The 13101-nt window shown below is 50.4% G+C and overlaps 7 protein-coding genes across 7 annotated transcripts; 6 read left to right on the forward strand and 1 right to left on the reverse strand.

Annotated features, from left to right (window-relative positions):
• Positions 1-490: 490 nt before the first annotated feature.
• On the forward strand, positions 491-1374 carry BDP81DRAFT_330002 (uncharacterized protein; the record flags this gene model as incomplete). Its single annotated transcript, XM_060585364.1, has 4 exons — positions 491-584; positions 641-1053; positions 1116-1291; positions 1347-1374. 4 exons carry the CDS (start codon positions 491-493, stop codon positions 1372-1374), a joined length of 711 nt encoding a protein of 236 aa, XP_060440481.1.
• Positions 1375-2088: 714 nt separating this feature from the next.
• BDP81DRAFT_329885 (S-adenosyl-L-methionine-dependent methyltransferase) lies at positions 2089-3665 on the forward strand (the record flags this gene model as incomplete). The annotated part of the gene is made up of 9 exons (XM_060585352.1): positions 2089-2214; positions 2270-2299; positions 2358-2448; positions 2510-2551; positions 2613-2773; positions 2853-2890; positions 2949-3086; positions 3139-3558; positions 3614-3665. The coding sequence occupies 9 exons, from the start codon at positions 2089-2091 to the stop codon at positions 3663-3665; spliced, it is 1098 nt and encodes a 365-aa protein (XP_060440482.1).
• Positions 3666-4253: 588 nt separating this feature from the next.
• On the forward strand, positions 4254-6145 carry BDP81DRAFT_437687 (S-adenosyl-L-methionine-dependent methyltransferase). The gene is made up of 9 exons (XM_060591247.1): positions 4254-4483; positions 4547-4579; positions 4666-4756; positions 4805-4846; positions 4905-5065; positions 5122-5159; positions 5224-5361; positions 5420-5839; positions 5899-6145. Exons 1-9 carry the CDS (start codon positions 4358-4360, stop codon positions 5948-5950), a joined length of 1101 nt encoding a protein of 366 aa, XP_060440483.1. The 5' UTR covers positions 4254-4357; the 3' UTR covers positions 5951-6145.
• A 536-nt stretch (positions 6146-6681) lies between these two features.
• BDP81DRAFT_464637 (S-adenosyl-L-methionine-dependent methyltransferase) lies at positions 6682-8299 on the forward strand (the record flags this gene model as incomplete). The annotated part of the gene is made up of 8 exons (XM_060594171.1): positions 6682-6783; positions 6943-7036; positions 7087-7128; positions 7219-7373; positions 7450-7487; positions 7549-7686; positions 7751-8170; positions 8236-8299. 8 exons carry the CDS (start codon positions 6682-6684, stop codon positions 8297-8299), a joined length of 1053 nt encoding a protein of 350 aa, XP_060440484.1.
• Positions 8148-9320, reverse strand: BDP81DRAFT_437691 (NAD-dependent epimerase/dehydratase). Its single transcript, XM_060591248.1, has one exon. The coding sequence runs from the start codon at positions 9197-9199 to the stop codon at positions 8411-8413; it is 789 nt and encodes a 262-aa protein (XP_060440485.1). The 5' UTR covers positions 9200-9320; the 3' UTR covers positions 8148-8410.
• Positions 9321-10272: 952 nt separating this feature from the next.
• Positions 10273-11290, forward strand: BDP81DRAFT_290090 (heme peroxidase; the record flags this gene model as incomplete). Its single annotated transcript, XM_060583061.1, is given in 3 exon segments — positions 10273-10329; positions 10345-10408; positions 10461-11290. Coding segments are annotated over 3 exon segments (951 nt in total), but the record flags the coding sequence as incomplete, so codon positions are not given.
• Positions 11291-11812: 522 nt separating this feature from the next.
• Positions 11813-12861, forward strand: BDP81DRAFT_437694 (uncharacterized protein). Its single transcript, XM_060591249.1, has 2 exons — positions 11813-12076; positions 12133-12861. Exons 1-2 carry the CDS (start codon positions 11896-11898, stop codon positions 12807-12809), a joined length of 858 nt encoding a protein of 285 aa, XP_060440487.1. The 5' UTR covers positions 11813-11895; the 3' UTR covers positions 12810-12861.
• Positions 12862-13101: the final 240 nt, after the last annotated feature.

The raw sequence follows: 13101 nt of genomic DNA on the forward strand, positions 1-13101 counted from the left end.
TCGGCCGCTAACGTAGCTCTGTAGGGCCATCCCGCTGCACCCTTGCAGGGAAATAGCAGTGTGAGTGGCTGATCATTTTGAACTAATCGTTGATGGCTTAGGTGAACCCCAGACTACATACCACCAAACAGGTCAGAGATATCCTGGATTGAACACATCTCGATACGATGAACGTTATAGCAGCTTTGAGTTGATCAAATGTGAGGTCGAGTGACGAGTGCCAAGCTTCATGATCAGCTCGAGATGCTGCCATGGTGTGCACATACTTTCAGCTACGGCCGCCTCGCTGATGTTCTGTGTTGCATAAGCTCGGACAAACTTATGGAAGGGAGCTGTCTGCTGGAAGAGGCAAGATGACTGATGACTTCGAACTATAAAGCCAACGGCTCAACGCGGTCTTTTGATGAGATAGAAAGTTGCCATTGCAGTGACGCACTTCTACAACATTATCAACATAATCCTCCAACACAGCTTCTTTCGAAACATCACCATGAGATATCAATCATTTGTCGTCTCCTCTTTTTCAGTGCAGGCCGCGCTAGCGGCGCTGAATGAGCCCTGCTATGGCTCCGGTGGTAGAGCCGGTACGATGATATCACCCGTGTCTCGACGAAAGGCCCTTGACTGACTCTTCTCCCAGGTGTTTGCGTAACTACAAGTTCCTGCTCCTCGAACGGAGGCACAACTGTTGACGGCGCTTGTCCCGCCGATGCTTCCAACATCAAGTGCTGCACCAAAGCTTCCTGCGGAAGTGGGGGCAATTGTCGTTGGACAAGCGACTGCTCAGGAACATCTGCTTCCAACCAGTGTCCAGGTCCTAGTGGCTTCAAGTGCTGCTCTTCCACTGCCACCGGATTCGGCGTCTACGATGATCCAACCATTCCATCTGTTGGTGCCTGTAAACAGGTTGCAGTCAGCGGCGCAAAGAAGATTGTCGCAGCGTTTCCTGGGAGGGTCAGGCAAATCTACTGCACTCGCGACTGCACATGCCCTGGCGACTCGGATCATTGCTGCGGCAAAGCGACAGATATGATGTGCTCTGATGCTGGTGGTGTGAGTGAATCCCACCGCGTTGATTGTTTGCTTCCAACATTACGTGGCTGATTCCTCTGCAGGTCCCCACTATCTCAGGCAAGGAGATTGCCGAGTGGGTTATGAATAACCGAGCAACGCTCGACCTTAAGTACGTTATCTGGGGCCAGAAGATCTGGAATCCTTCTCAGGACTCGGTCAAGTCTTGGTCTAGCTGGCGAAGTATGGATGATCGCGGAGACTTTACTGCGAATCACTGGTGAGTTTCTCTGCTCAAATATAACCCTAGAACCCTGTACTCATTCAATTCCTAGGGACCATGTTCACGTGAGCTATAACTAAGGGTGAAGTGAGCTCATCGGGACGTAAGAATCGAGGGCGCAATGAAACAGGGCAGGGCCTGGCCCGGCTTGAGGAGTCATTGGATGGAAGAATTTGCAAAGAGAATCCGTACCGTGTACGTCCTCACCGAAGCAGGAATACAGATAGTTTCGCGAGCGTGTGCCGAGGTGGGCTACTATGCAGTTGGAACCCGTGCCGGCTCCTGTACCCGAAAATAGACATGAGCCCTGCCCTGTTTACGAAGCTGTCCTCGTAAAGGTTGAATTTGAATCCGGAGACAATTATTTAGCCACCTCGGTGTAATGAAATTTGTGTTCTAAGAATGGCAGGTGGTGATCATAGTTGTAGACAAAAAACTCCTGCCCAACAGGAGATAGCAGGTTATTACGCGCCAACTTTTGCAGCATGCAGTTGACACATATGCACCAGGTCATCCAAAGAGGATCTTTTACTACTCTTCCGCTTCAATCCGATAGGACCGTGGACTTGTCTCTTTTCTAAGCAGAGAGCCCACATATATCACATTCAACCGCGTGGTCAAAACCAACATGCATACAGCACTTCCCTCTGGCTAAGATGAGGGGTAAGATCCCGAGCCAACAGGCTTCTTGTGTTCAAAAGTTGCGTTGCTCGTCACGATCCGAGACGCAAGATCAGTTCACGCAGTCGTCGTATTATGAGAAAGCCCGCTTCTTCTCCAGCGAAGCTGATACAATGACATCAAACACTGATGCAGCCGCAGCGGCCCAAACGGCCTCTCCCCTTCGATTATCTCCCGTGGGGCAGGCTCAACAACCTAAACTCACAACCACCATCGCCCCGGACCTTCACCCAGATGATGTGAGAATACAATAGAAGTCAGAAACCTGTGTTTTCTTTTACTGATTGAAGAAAGTCTGGAGATGACTCCTCTGCAAGAGGGGAGGTGAGGTTTAGCCCGGCCATCCTGAAAGGGTCTTCTTATTGACGGCAGTGATTTGCAGAGCATTGCTTCCTCCAGCACTAGCGTGACTGACTCTGTACTTCAATACCGTCTTGAAAATGGAAGGACATACCATAAGTACAAGGATGGCAGTGAGTTAATGAAGAAGAGAGTCCGGAGATGTAACGGACCATGATCACTAACAGAGTACAGAATATGCCATTCCCAATGATGAGCAAGAGAAGGAGCGCCTTGGTGAGACGCCAAATTTCTTGCCAATCTTTGTCTCTGACCCAAAGCTAATTCATATGGAAAGATGTGCAGCACAACATGTTCCTACTCACTTTCGACAATCAACTCGGAACTGCACCTCCCAACAAGAAGGACTCTGTTATTGAAGTGAATAGAGTTCTGGACGTTGGAACTGGAACTGGAATTTGGGCTATAGAGTTTGGGGACGAGCACCCCGAAACTGAAGTGAGTGGAAGTCTTAGACTCGATCACCTATACGTGACTGCTACGTTGCTGACTGTAGAGCGCGATTTGAACTCAACAGGTTCTTGGGGTTGACCTTTCGACAATTCAGCCAGTATCGTAAGTTTTGGCGCTTGCTGTTGGTTTGTATTCACGACTGACCTGCTTTTTTCAATAGCACGCCCCCGAATGTGAAATTTGAGATTGATGATATTGATGAAACGTGGACATATTCGCGGCCCTTTGACTACATCCACAGCCGAATGATGACATCCAGCATCGGGGATTGGAAGGTATATCTCCAGAAGTGCTACGAGTAAGTTGACTAATCTAATATCTATACTATACGCCACTAAATCCTTCTCTAGTCATTTGAGTCCTGGAGGATACGTAGAGTTGAACGAAGTGGACCTCAAATCCGGGTGCGATGATGGGACTCTCAAGGATGACCACGCATTGCTGAGAATGGGTCGCCTGTGGGGTGAAGCTGCGGAATATTTTGGCCGACCTTTCCAAAATAACAGAGACTTGATCACTATCTTGAGCGATATCGGCTTCGTTGAGATACATGCCCAAACCTTCAAGTGGCCCTCGAACCCCTGGCCGAGGGATAAGAAGCACAAGGAGCTCGGGTACTGGAATTACGAGAACTCTATTGCAGGCCTTGAGGGCTTCATGATGGCGCCTTTTACGAGGGTTCACAATTGGACTAAGGAAGAGGTCGCTGTGTTTGCTATGGAGGTTCGGAACGAGATGAAGGATCCTAAGATTCATTCGTATTCCAACATGTAAGTGACACCACTCTCCTCAGCACCGTGTCCATCGGTCAACTAATCTTTTTAGCTGGTCAATTTATGCCAGAAAGCCTACGGAAGAGCAGAAAACTAGCGGATGAGATTTGGAGGCACGCAGTTTCTGGAGAATACATGTACATTTTACTCGCACAACATAGTTTCGGTGCCCACTGTCCTGTGTATTTCCTCTTATAGGCTCAATAATAACCCTAAGCACTCGTCACTTCCTTTCTTCATTTCTTCTTCTTCTATAATATAGGTAAATGAGCCAGTGATCCGCCTCTTCTCGCGCTGTCGAATTATCTGAAGTCCCCTCTTGCAAGTTGGTACTTTCATCCCATTATCAGCCAGAACAGGCCTGTCCGAGCATGTTCGTCTCGCGAGGTGTTCCGCTGCCCCATGTGGAAGGGACCGAAGGGTGCCACTCCGCGATCCCTGACCTGCATAATCCACACAAGGTGCACTAAGGGATCAGTTACCGGCTTTCCGCTCCAACGTGATAGGTTTACATGCGAGGTGTAACCGGGCTGAAAGCTGGCCGGTAGCTTTCTTCATCAGGAAAAACAACCGTTCCTTCCCGCATGGTCGCCGCAGACGTGCGTAAATATCACATCTCAGGAGAGGGGTAGCCTGCCATCGAACGATGAGCTTGCAAGCGATAGAACCAACAGAAACCGGTCACTGCGTCCAACAATTTGAAGCAAAGATACATAACAATGCGTCTCCCAGCTACGCATAAACCAATTCAAGAGAGAATTGACGTTTGTGCCTGAACCATTTTTTGCCGCGCACTATGTCCGACGTCAACCAACCACGCAGCGCTGGGCAGGGTCCAAAATCGGCTTCGTCCCGGGGTGTTTCTCCCCACAACGCAAACAATGCACAAACACGAACTACACCCGCTCTAGATGCCGAAGAGGTAACAAACCCGTTTGGCACCTTTCACTTGATTTTATTGCAGCACGGACTTACTCCATTGCAGCCCAGCGAAGATGATCTTTCAATCAGAGGCGAAGTACGTGTTAATTACCTCATCCCTCTCTATTCTCAACCGAACGGAAAACACGCACAAAACTTTTGTCTAAGCACCTTACAATCTAGAGTGTCGCGTCATCAAGTATCAGTGTGACCAGCTCCGTTCTTCAGTTTCGGACAGAGAATGGGCGAACATACCATGGCTACAAAGACGGCAGTAGGTTGTATCACTTTGTTTCAATGGAAGAAAGCTAACAGCAGACAGAATATCTCATGCCCAACGATGAGAGGGAAAGTGAACGATTGGGTTTGAAGTCCCTGTTTGCCTGTGCATCCTCAACTCGCAATCTCTAATCGTCCAACAGACATTCAACACAACATGTTCATCCTCACTTTCGATAACCAATTGGGAAGTGCCCCAATAAACGCGAAAGACACCAAAATCAAGGCGGATCGAGTACTTGATGTCGGCACAGGTACCGGTATCTGGGCGATGGATTTTGCAGATGAACATCCAGAATCCGAGGTGATTGGAAATACCGTTGAACCAATAGCTCAACTGCTGACCGGCTTCCTTTCAAGGTTCTCGGTGTTGACCTCTCGCCCAATCAGCCAACCTTGTACGATCAGTCCGGTTCTGAGGCGGGATCAACTTTTGCAAAGGACTCGCTGACACTGATGTAGTGTTCCCCCTAACGTGAGATTCGAGATTGATGATATCGAGGAGCCGTGGAATTTCTCGCAACCCTTTGATTACATTCACAGTCGTCTGATGACAGCATGCATTGGTGACTGGAAGCAGTACATACAGAAATGTTTCGAGTAAGTTACGTGCACAAGTTGATCAACCAAATTCATGCTGATAACGCAATCACTGAAGCAACTTGAACCCCAACGGATATCTTGAGCTCAACGAAGTCGACTTGTACGGCAAGTCAGACGACGGTACACTCGCCGACGATTGCGCCATACACAGGTTCTCAAAGCTGTGGGGCGAAGCGGCGGTCAAATTTGGGCATGCATTCCAGGACAACTCGACTCTTAAGGACCTCATGACCGAGGCCGGGTTTGTTGACATCAAAGTGCAGTTATTCAAGTGGCCTACCAACCCGTGGCCTCAGGATGCAAAACATAAAGAGCTTGGGTACTGGAACCTCGATAACACTATTGCTGGGCTCGAAGGTTTCATGCTAGGTCCTTTGACGAGAGCCCATGACTGGAGCAAAGACGAGGTTACAGTCTTTGCAATGGAAGTCCGCAACGAGATGAAGAATCCGCGCATTCATGCTTACCAGACCATGTAAGTGGCTCTACTATCGACAAGTTACCTATTGAGTATTTGGCTAATTCTCGGATCAGCTGGTCTGTATACGGTAGAAAGCCTGCTGCGGAGGACGTTGCGGCCAACTGATTTATCAATGGTTAATTGAATCTGGACTTGCCTTGTGGTGGTAGGCAATGTGGTCTAGTGATGGAGATGGCTGCTAGGATAGCATTTAATGGAGAGTAGCCATCACGCGCGTCCATTCTTCTCAGGACCTGTGTTGACTTGCGTACTCACATGCTCTTCTAGCCAAGAATACAAACCAGGAATGTTTTGATCTTACGTTTGACTCTTACCTCATGTTGACGTTGGTCATCCGCCTGGCCGCTAATTCGAATGACCGTACTACTGTCGATTGATAGTGAAAGCATGAAGCATTCTGCAGAGCGTTACATTTCCAAAGAGCCAATCGTCAAACATCTTGAGCCAGCCACGGGTACTCCGTAAATATTGTTGGTAACTCAGACTAGACTAGGGTCAGAAATCTTGAGATCCACTGTTCACTGCATTCGAGGATCTGATACGTGCATCATATCATTTTTTCGGGGGTTTCCTCCCTGGATATTGTGTTGGATGGGACGCTCGCCGCAAACATGCATGACTGTACCCAGCCAAGGAGAGGGGTAATAACCCATCCTGCTTTAGTCATTCATTTCGACAGATAAATCAATTAACAGGTCTGCTGCCGAGTCTTGTTCCTCTTTATTTCAATTCCAGGCAATATCATCACCAAATCTTTGCGTCAAACTCCAGACGCGACTCTCTCGATCCACCCCCACGCCTGCGCAACAGCGTCTTCGAGAGCAATACTGCCAACGATGTGCACGACAGATAACACGGCCAACAGCCCGCCACGTGCAGCTGGGGGAAATCAAAGTAACATCGCGCTAGACGACCGCGATGATATTGCTGCCGAAGAGGTAATGCCAGGTATGCGCCAATTACATTTGGTACAGCGCACTAACATTCCTATTTCCTAAGATCACGGACGATGATGCCTCTGCTACTGGCGTACGTTGCCTGTCCTGAGCCGTTTATAATAGCGGATAAACAAGATCATCAATTGAAACATTTTCTAGCAAAGTGTTGCTTCATCTAGCACAAGCCTGTCCAGCTCGATCTTCGACTACCGCTTAGAGAATGGCAGGACTTATCACAAGTACAAAGACGGCAGTGAGATTTCTGGTAGACTTTCTACGCGACAGTAGTACTGACTCGGGCAGAATATTATGTTCCGAACGACGAGACAGAAAACGATCGACTTGGTTTGTGCAGCAAGGCCTTTTCTCTGCGGTTTCTCCAGCCGCTCAGTGCGGTAGTGGAACTGTCACGTTAACATTAGATCCGACAACTAGATCTACAACACAACATGTTCATCAGAACTTTCGGTAATCGACTGGGCACTGCGCCCCCCAATAACCCTGAATCCAAAGTTGGTCGGGTATTGGATGTCGGTACAGGCACAGGAATTTGGGCGATGGAGTTCGGGGATGAGCACCCTGAAGCTGAGGTCAGGCGCTGAACAGTCATCAACGACTCACGAGCGCAGCGAAATTTTTCACACTTTACTAACATTGAGGTCGCAGGTTCTCGGCATTGATTTATCTCCTGCCCAACCAGAGTTGTGAGTCAAGTTGAATGGTCATTCTATATACAGAGACCATAGCTGACTTATGCTGCTAAAGTGTACCTCCGAATGTACGCTTTGAGATCGACGATCTCGAGGAGCCTTGGACATACTCTCGGCCATTCGACTACATTCATAGCCGTGTACTCGATTCATGTATCACTGATTGGAAGGCTTACTTCCAACAAAGCTTTGAGTACTGATGTCCATCACCTCCACTTACGACAAGATGACCGTTACTAAACTAAACTTTGTGATAGTCATCTAAATCCAGGTGGTTATCTTGAGATCCAGGAGATCGACGCCGAGCCTCGTTCTGACGACGGGACCTTGAGAGCCGATTCATCCCTGATGAAGAGTCTGCGGCTTTTGAAGGAAGCAGCAGACTTCTTCAAGCGCCCTTTCCAAGACATCAAGTCGCTGGCTGATATCATGGCCGAAGTCGGCTTTGAGGACATCCATCTGGAGAGATACAAGTGGCCTACGAATACATGGCCAAAAGACCGGAACTACAAAGAACTCGGCGGGTGGACCTATGAGAACCTAGCTATTAATTGGGAGGCGTTTCTCATGGCGCCTTTGACTCGGGCTCTGAACTGGACAAAAGAGGAGGTGATGATACTTGCTATGGAGGCAAGAAAAGATCTTGGTGACAGAAGTGTCCACGCTTACTTCACAGTGTAAGAAGAATGCCCTACTCTCGGCGCCCATGGGCGAATTTTGTCTCAATACTGACACTCTACAGCTGGGCGATACACGGTCGAAAGCCATTGAAGGCCAAGTCGACTGAAGAAGGAACTACTGCCTGAGTAGTTGAGCCCTCAACTGCACGGCTTCTGACCTAAGAAGCAGGGTTTCAGCGAGACCTGATCTTTTGATTTGAAAGACGTTCATGAGTCATAATCATTGATTTTGTTTGCCTAATAATAACCTTCAAACGTATCTTCGTGATCTTTTGCCACCAGTGAAACAGCTTCTTTGATTGTTGGGCTGTCGTCCTTGGGCCCCAGCACATCGAATGCCAGCCCGTAGGTCTTCTCGTTTTGAATCGCGGCGTAGATGACCTTGGCGACATCTTCCCTGGGAATCATGCCCACAGTGCCAACCTTTCCAGCTCGTGCCTTCCCAGTACTAGGTCCCTCAGTCAAGCCACCAGGTCTCACGATGGTGTAGTTGAGCTTGCGATCCGCATTCCCCACCCTCAACTCCGTGTCGGCCGCTAGCTTAGCCCGGAGAATGGGACCGATGATACCCCACATGCGGTCGCTGAGCTTCTCATCGGCCTCGGTGTACCAGTCCGGAACGGGCTTGCTGTCTCGGTCGCGGACGTCGAGGGCGCTGACGACGATGTAGCGTTTGGCGACCACGCTGGCCTTGGCCAGGGCATCCATGGCGCGAATGGCTCCATCCCGGTCAACGGCCTCAGCAGACTGGGGGTCCTTGCCACCAGCAGCCCACACCACAATGTCAGGCCGGGTGCCTTCAATGATTTTGATAAAGTCGACCTCGGAAGCCGTAGCAATGTCCTGGACAATTGGCTTTGCGCCGATGGCTTCCAAGTCCGGAACCTGTTCCGGATTGCGGATAACGCTGAAGATGGTGTGCGGGGTATCGGCGTCCCGAAGGATCGTTGTCAATTGACGGGCGGTTTTGCCGTTGCCACCAAATATGAGGGTGGTTGGCATGTGAAGGATTGAAGCGTCGCCCATGTTGAATCGTTGTGCTTATACACGTAGTATCTGAGTTGAGATATAACAAGAGGTCACACAGGTACCAGGAGATATGTCGGACGATTAACGAAGCTCCGAGAGCGCCGAACCGTTAGCTCCTGAATTGACTTCGATGACGGCATAATCCCGACACGCACTGGAACGGAAGAAGTCCAGGGCCGGAGGAAAGGTTTCGGGCAGTCGTTTTTCCGTACACTGGACGGAACTTGGTCAACGCCAAGTCGCACATTCTTACAGCACATTTTACCCCCTAGGAAGATTGCTTACTTCACTGATTGAGACTTTCAGCAATCAAGTTAGGTTTCTGTCAAACTTAGAGGCCCAAAATTATGTGGGCAAAGTGGGTGAACCCCGAGCCAGAAGCCCCCAAACCGTGTCAGAACTTCAGTCACGACCGCTCTGCCTGCAATCTTCGCACTTTTGCATGTCAAGAAACAACTGCCTGTTCGATTCGCCTTGTCGGACGATACCTCGGATTCCTCTTGCCATGATCCCGGCCGAGTTCTATGTCGAGTGATCCGGATCTGGTAGGGCGTCCGCCCACGCAGCATCTTTACACGAACAAGCTACAGCACGCTGCGACGGTGTGCTGATCGTCACCCACGTCGCTCGTATTTCAGGCTGTATGCTAGGTAATTACAGCTGCCTTATTGGGCAGGAGACTATACCCCACGATGCATTGGGGATAAGCTAGGGAGGCCTGGTTTCGGGAAATGAACTAGACCAGCACTTAACTTCAAGCATATCTGGGCAGGGTCCACAACGGTAGGAACCGATGGGATGATGGGAGCTCGCTATCGGCATTGAGAGGAATTAGAATAGCATGGTGGGAAAGGGGAATGCGAGATCTTGTCCCCCCAAGCGCACAAATGTCTCCGTCCCATCACTGCAGGGACCAAGGGTCGCCCCGTTCAACGTTGCATTGCCGAGATGGAAGAGCTTTTCTGGAAACCCATAAAGCGAATGAGGGCTGGCATGATGTGAGATGAACTGAATATTTGGTCGCGCACCTGCCTTTCGTTTCAGTCGTTCGCTATAGGCCTGCACCCATCATGAAGCAGAGCATCCTGTCCACGCTCGCTCTGGCGTCCATCGCCGCAACGGAGTATGTCTGACCTTCTTAGTACGATGAGATTGAGGATCACCTCTCTCTTCAGTCCGGATACCTTCGCAGAGGTTTCATCAATGGTCAGTTGCCTCTCTATCACGGAATTTCAACCAACTACTGACAATAGATTAGGCGTCATTACCTGTGGCTTCGGCACGAGCATCCCAGGCCGTCAGAACTCTGCTGAATGGATCCGCGCCGCTTTCCATGACATGGCCACGCACGATGCCGCCGCCGGCACTGGTGGTTTGGATGCTTCCATCTTCTTCGAGCTGGATCGCCCAGAAAACATCGGAGGCGCCTTTAACAACACCTTTGGATTCTTCAGCAGCTTCCACTCCATTCGCGCCTCTGCCTCTGATCTCTTGGCAATGAGTGTCCTCGTCGCCAGCTTTTCTTGCGGCGGAATCCAAATCCCGTTCCGTGCCGGCCGTATCGACGCTCAAGAGGCCGGCTCTGCTGGTGTCCCCGAACCTCAGACCGATCTCAACACTACTCAGGAAGCTTTCACCAAGGCAGGCTTCTCGCAAAGCGACATGATCGCCATGGTGGCGTGCGGTCACACTCTGGGAGGAGTGCACAGCATGGACTTCCCCGAGATCGTCGGCGTGGAGGCGGACCCGAACAACGACACCGTAGCCCACTTCGATACCGAATTCGCTAACTTCGACAACGTCGTCGTGACCGAATACCTGGATGGTACAACCAAGAACCCTCTGATTGTTGGAACGAATGACACCCTCAACTCAGACAAGCGCATATTCGCCGCAGACGGAAACAAGACGATGCAAGCCATGGCCGACCCCGCTGCTTTCCAGACCGCCTGTGCCGACATCTTCACTCGCATGATTGACACCGTTCCCGCCAACGTCAAGCTCAGCGATCCCATTGTGGCCACAGACATCAAGCCCTACATCAGCGGCCTCTTCCTCAAGGACGACGGCAACCTGTCCTTCGGCGGAGATTGGACTGAAGCTCATGCCACTGGCTCCGAGATTCAATCTTACTGGCAAGGTGTAGCGGAAAGGTTCGACGTGCGAAAGTACATCCACTTCAAGCACAGCGTTACCTCTGCGGAATGGTCTGGGGGAAAAGGCAAATGGATCGTCAAGATACAGACAAACGACGGTGTAATTACTGACGAGGCCAACTTCCTGATAACTGCCACGGGTCACTTCAGCGACCCAAAACTTCCTCAGTATCCTGGCATCGATAAGTTCGAGGGACACTTACGGCATACCTCCAATTGGGATCCCAAGTTTGATCCAAAGGGGAAGCGGATCGCAGTCATTGGGAACGGCGCTTCCGGGCTACAAGTATTCCCTCAATTGCAGAAGGTGGCTACTAGCATCGACCATTACGCCCGCAACAAAACTTGGGTCGCAGCTCCGATCGGCGGGGAAGACTTGGCAGACTTTGTCGCAAAAATATCGAAGACGCGCGATCAGACCCCGAGAAGTATCTCAGCTTTCGCAAAGCCCTGGAGGGAAAGCTTTTCAGTCGCTTCGGGGACATCTTCAAAGACGGCCCTCAGAATGCAGCGGCTGAAGATTACATCAAAGAACTTATGAGAGCGCGGCTAGGGGCGAACTCTATGCTTGCTGACGAGATTATACCTGAGTTTCCGGTAGGCTGTCGGCGACTGACGCCTGGACCCGGCTATCTCGAGGCGCTGACTGCGGGAAACGTCAACAACATTACCGACAGAATCTCAGAGTTCACTGAAACCGGGATTCGGACTGTGGATGGTGCGTTATTGCCTGCTAATCGTGACGGGCTCTTTGGCTGATTCAGGGATTACTAGGCACTCTTCGTGAGGTCGATGCTGTAATTTGCAGTACAGGTCACGACATCACATTCAGCACCCAGTTCCCCGTTGTCCACAAGGGACTCGACCTACAAAAGGCTTGGAGGCCTGGCGGAAAACCGGGATTCCCAGACACCTACCTGGGGATGCTTGCTCCAGAGGTTCCGAACTTCATTACAGTACTCGGACCAAATGCCACAGGACCAGCAGGAACGCCGTGCCATGCGGTCGCGAACCAGCTCACATATGTTGCCAAAATACTTGGCAAGTTTGCAACCCAAGGTTTACGGACCATAGCTCCGTCAACAGCTGCGACTCGTGATTTCCGAGCCTATACTGAAGCTTTCTTTCCTCGCACTGTCATGAGTGAGCACTGCAGCTCCTGGTACAATGGCGGTATCAAGGGAGGGATGATCCATGGTCTCTGGCCCGGCAGTGCTGTTCATGTTGACCTGGTTCGAAAGGATCCGAGGTGGGAGGACTTTGAGTACACCTATCAGAACCCCCAGGGAAACAGGTTTGGGTGGCTAGGAAATGGCTGGACCAAGAAGGATGTTGCGGCTGCCCATGGCGAGAGTGGTGTGGAATTAGATCTGACTCCTTGGTTGGAGAAGGGTGCTTTAAGTGGTGATGTAGACCTGAGAAGCTACCATGAGAAATGGTGGGCGAGCTAGTAGCTGTTTCATTGTTGCAGTTCATCTAAGACTGAACATATAAATTTCATTACCATTACGAATACTGTATGTGTCTAGCTGCAGGAACTCAAGGCTCCCGTCTTCTGGAACACAACTTCGGCGGGGTTATCACCACCCAACTTGATGTCAAAGCTGGTGTTCCATCCGTCAGCATCGACGCTTCCAGTTGCTGTGTAAACCGACCACTGGCCCTGATCCTCTCCCTCCATAAGCCAGAGGCACTTCCACCTTGGAAGGTCGCCTTGCGGGTAGTGATGACGGTTGATCCGTT

Source organism: Colletotrichum phormii, assembly GCF_030913505.1.
Source record: "Colletotrichum phormii strain CBS 102054 chromosome Unknown BDP81scaffold_24, whole genome shotgun sequence".
NCBI classification, from domain to species: domain Eukaryota; kingdom Fungi; phylum Ascomycota; class Sordariomycetes; order Glomerellales; family Glomerellaceae; genus Colletotrichum; species Colletotrichum phormii.

Coding starts and splice junctions, on each gene's coding strand:
- BDP81DRAFT_437687 (XM_060591247.1), top strand. CDS start 4,358: ATGTCCGACGTCAACCAACCACGCAGCGCTGGGCAGGGTCCAAAATCG. Junction 4,847..4,904: donor GAGGGAAAGTGAACGATTGG/GTTTGAAGTCCC, acceptor ATCGTCCAACAG/ACATTCAACACAACATGTTC. Junction 5,362..5,419: donor TACATACAGAAATGTTTCGA/GTAAGTTACGTG, acceptor CAATCACTGAAG/CAACTTGAACCCCAACGGAT.
- BDP81DRAFT_437691 (XM_060591248.1), bottom strand. CDS start 9,199: ATGGGCGACGCTTCAATCCTTCACATGCCAACCACCCTCATATTTGGT.
- BDP81DRAFT_437694 (XM_060591249.1), top strand. CDS start 11,896: ATGAGAGCGCGGCTAGGGGCGAACTCTATGCTTGCTGACGAGATTATA. Junction 12,077..12,132: donor CGGGATTCGGACTGTGGATG/GTGCGTTATTGC, acceptor AGGGATTACTAG/GCACTCTTCGTGAGGTCGAT.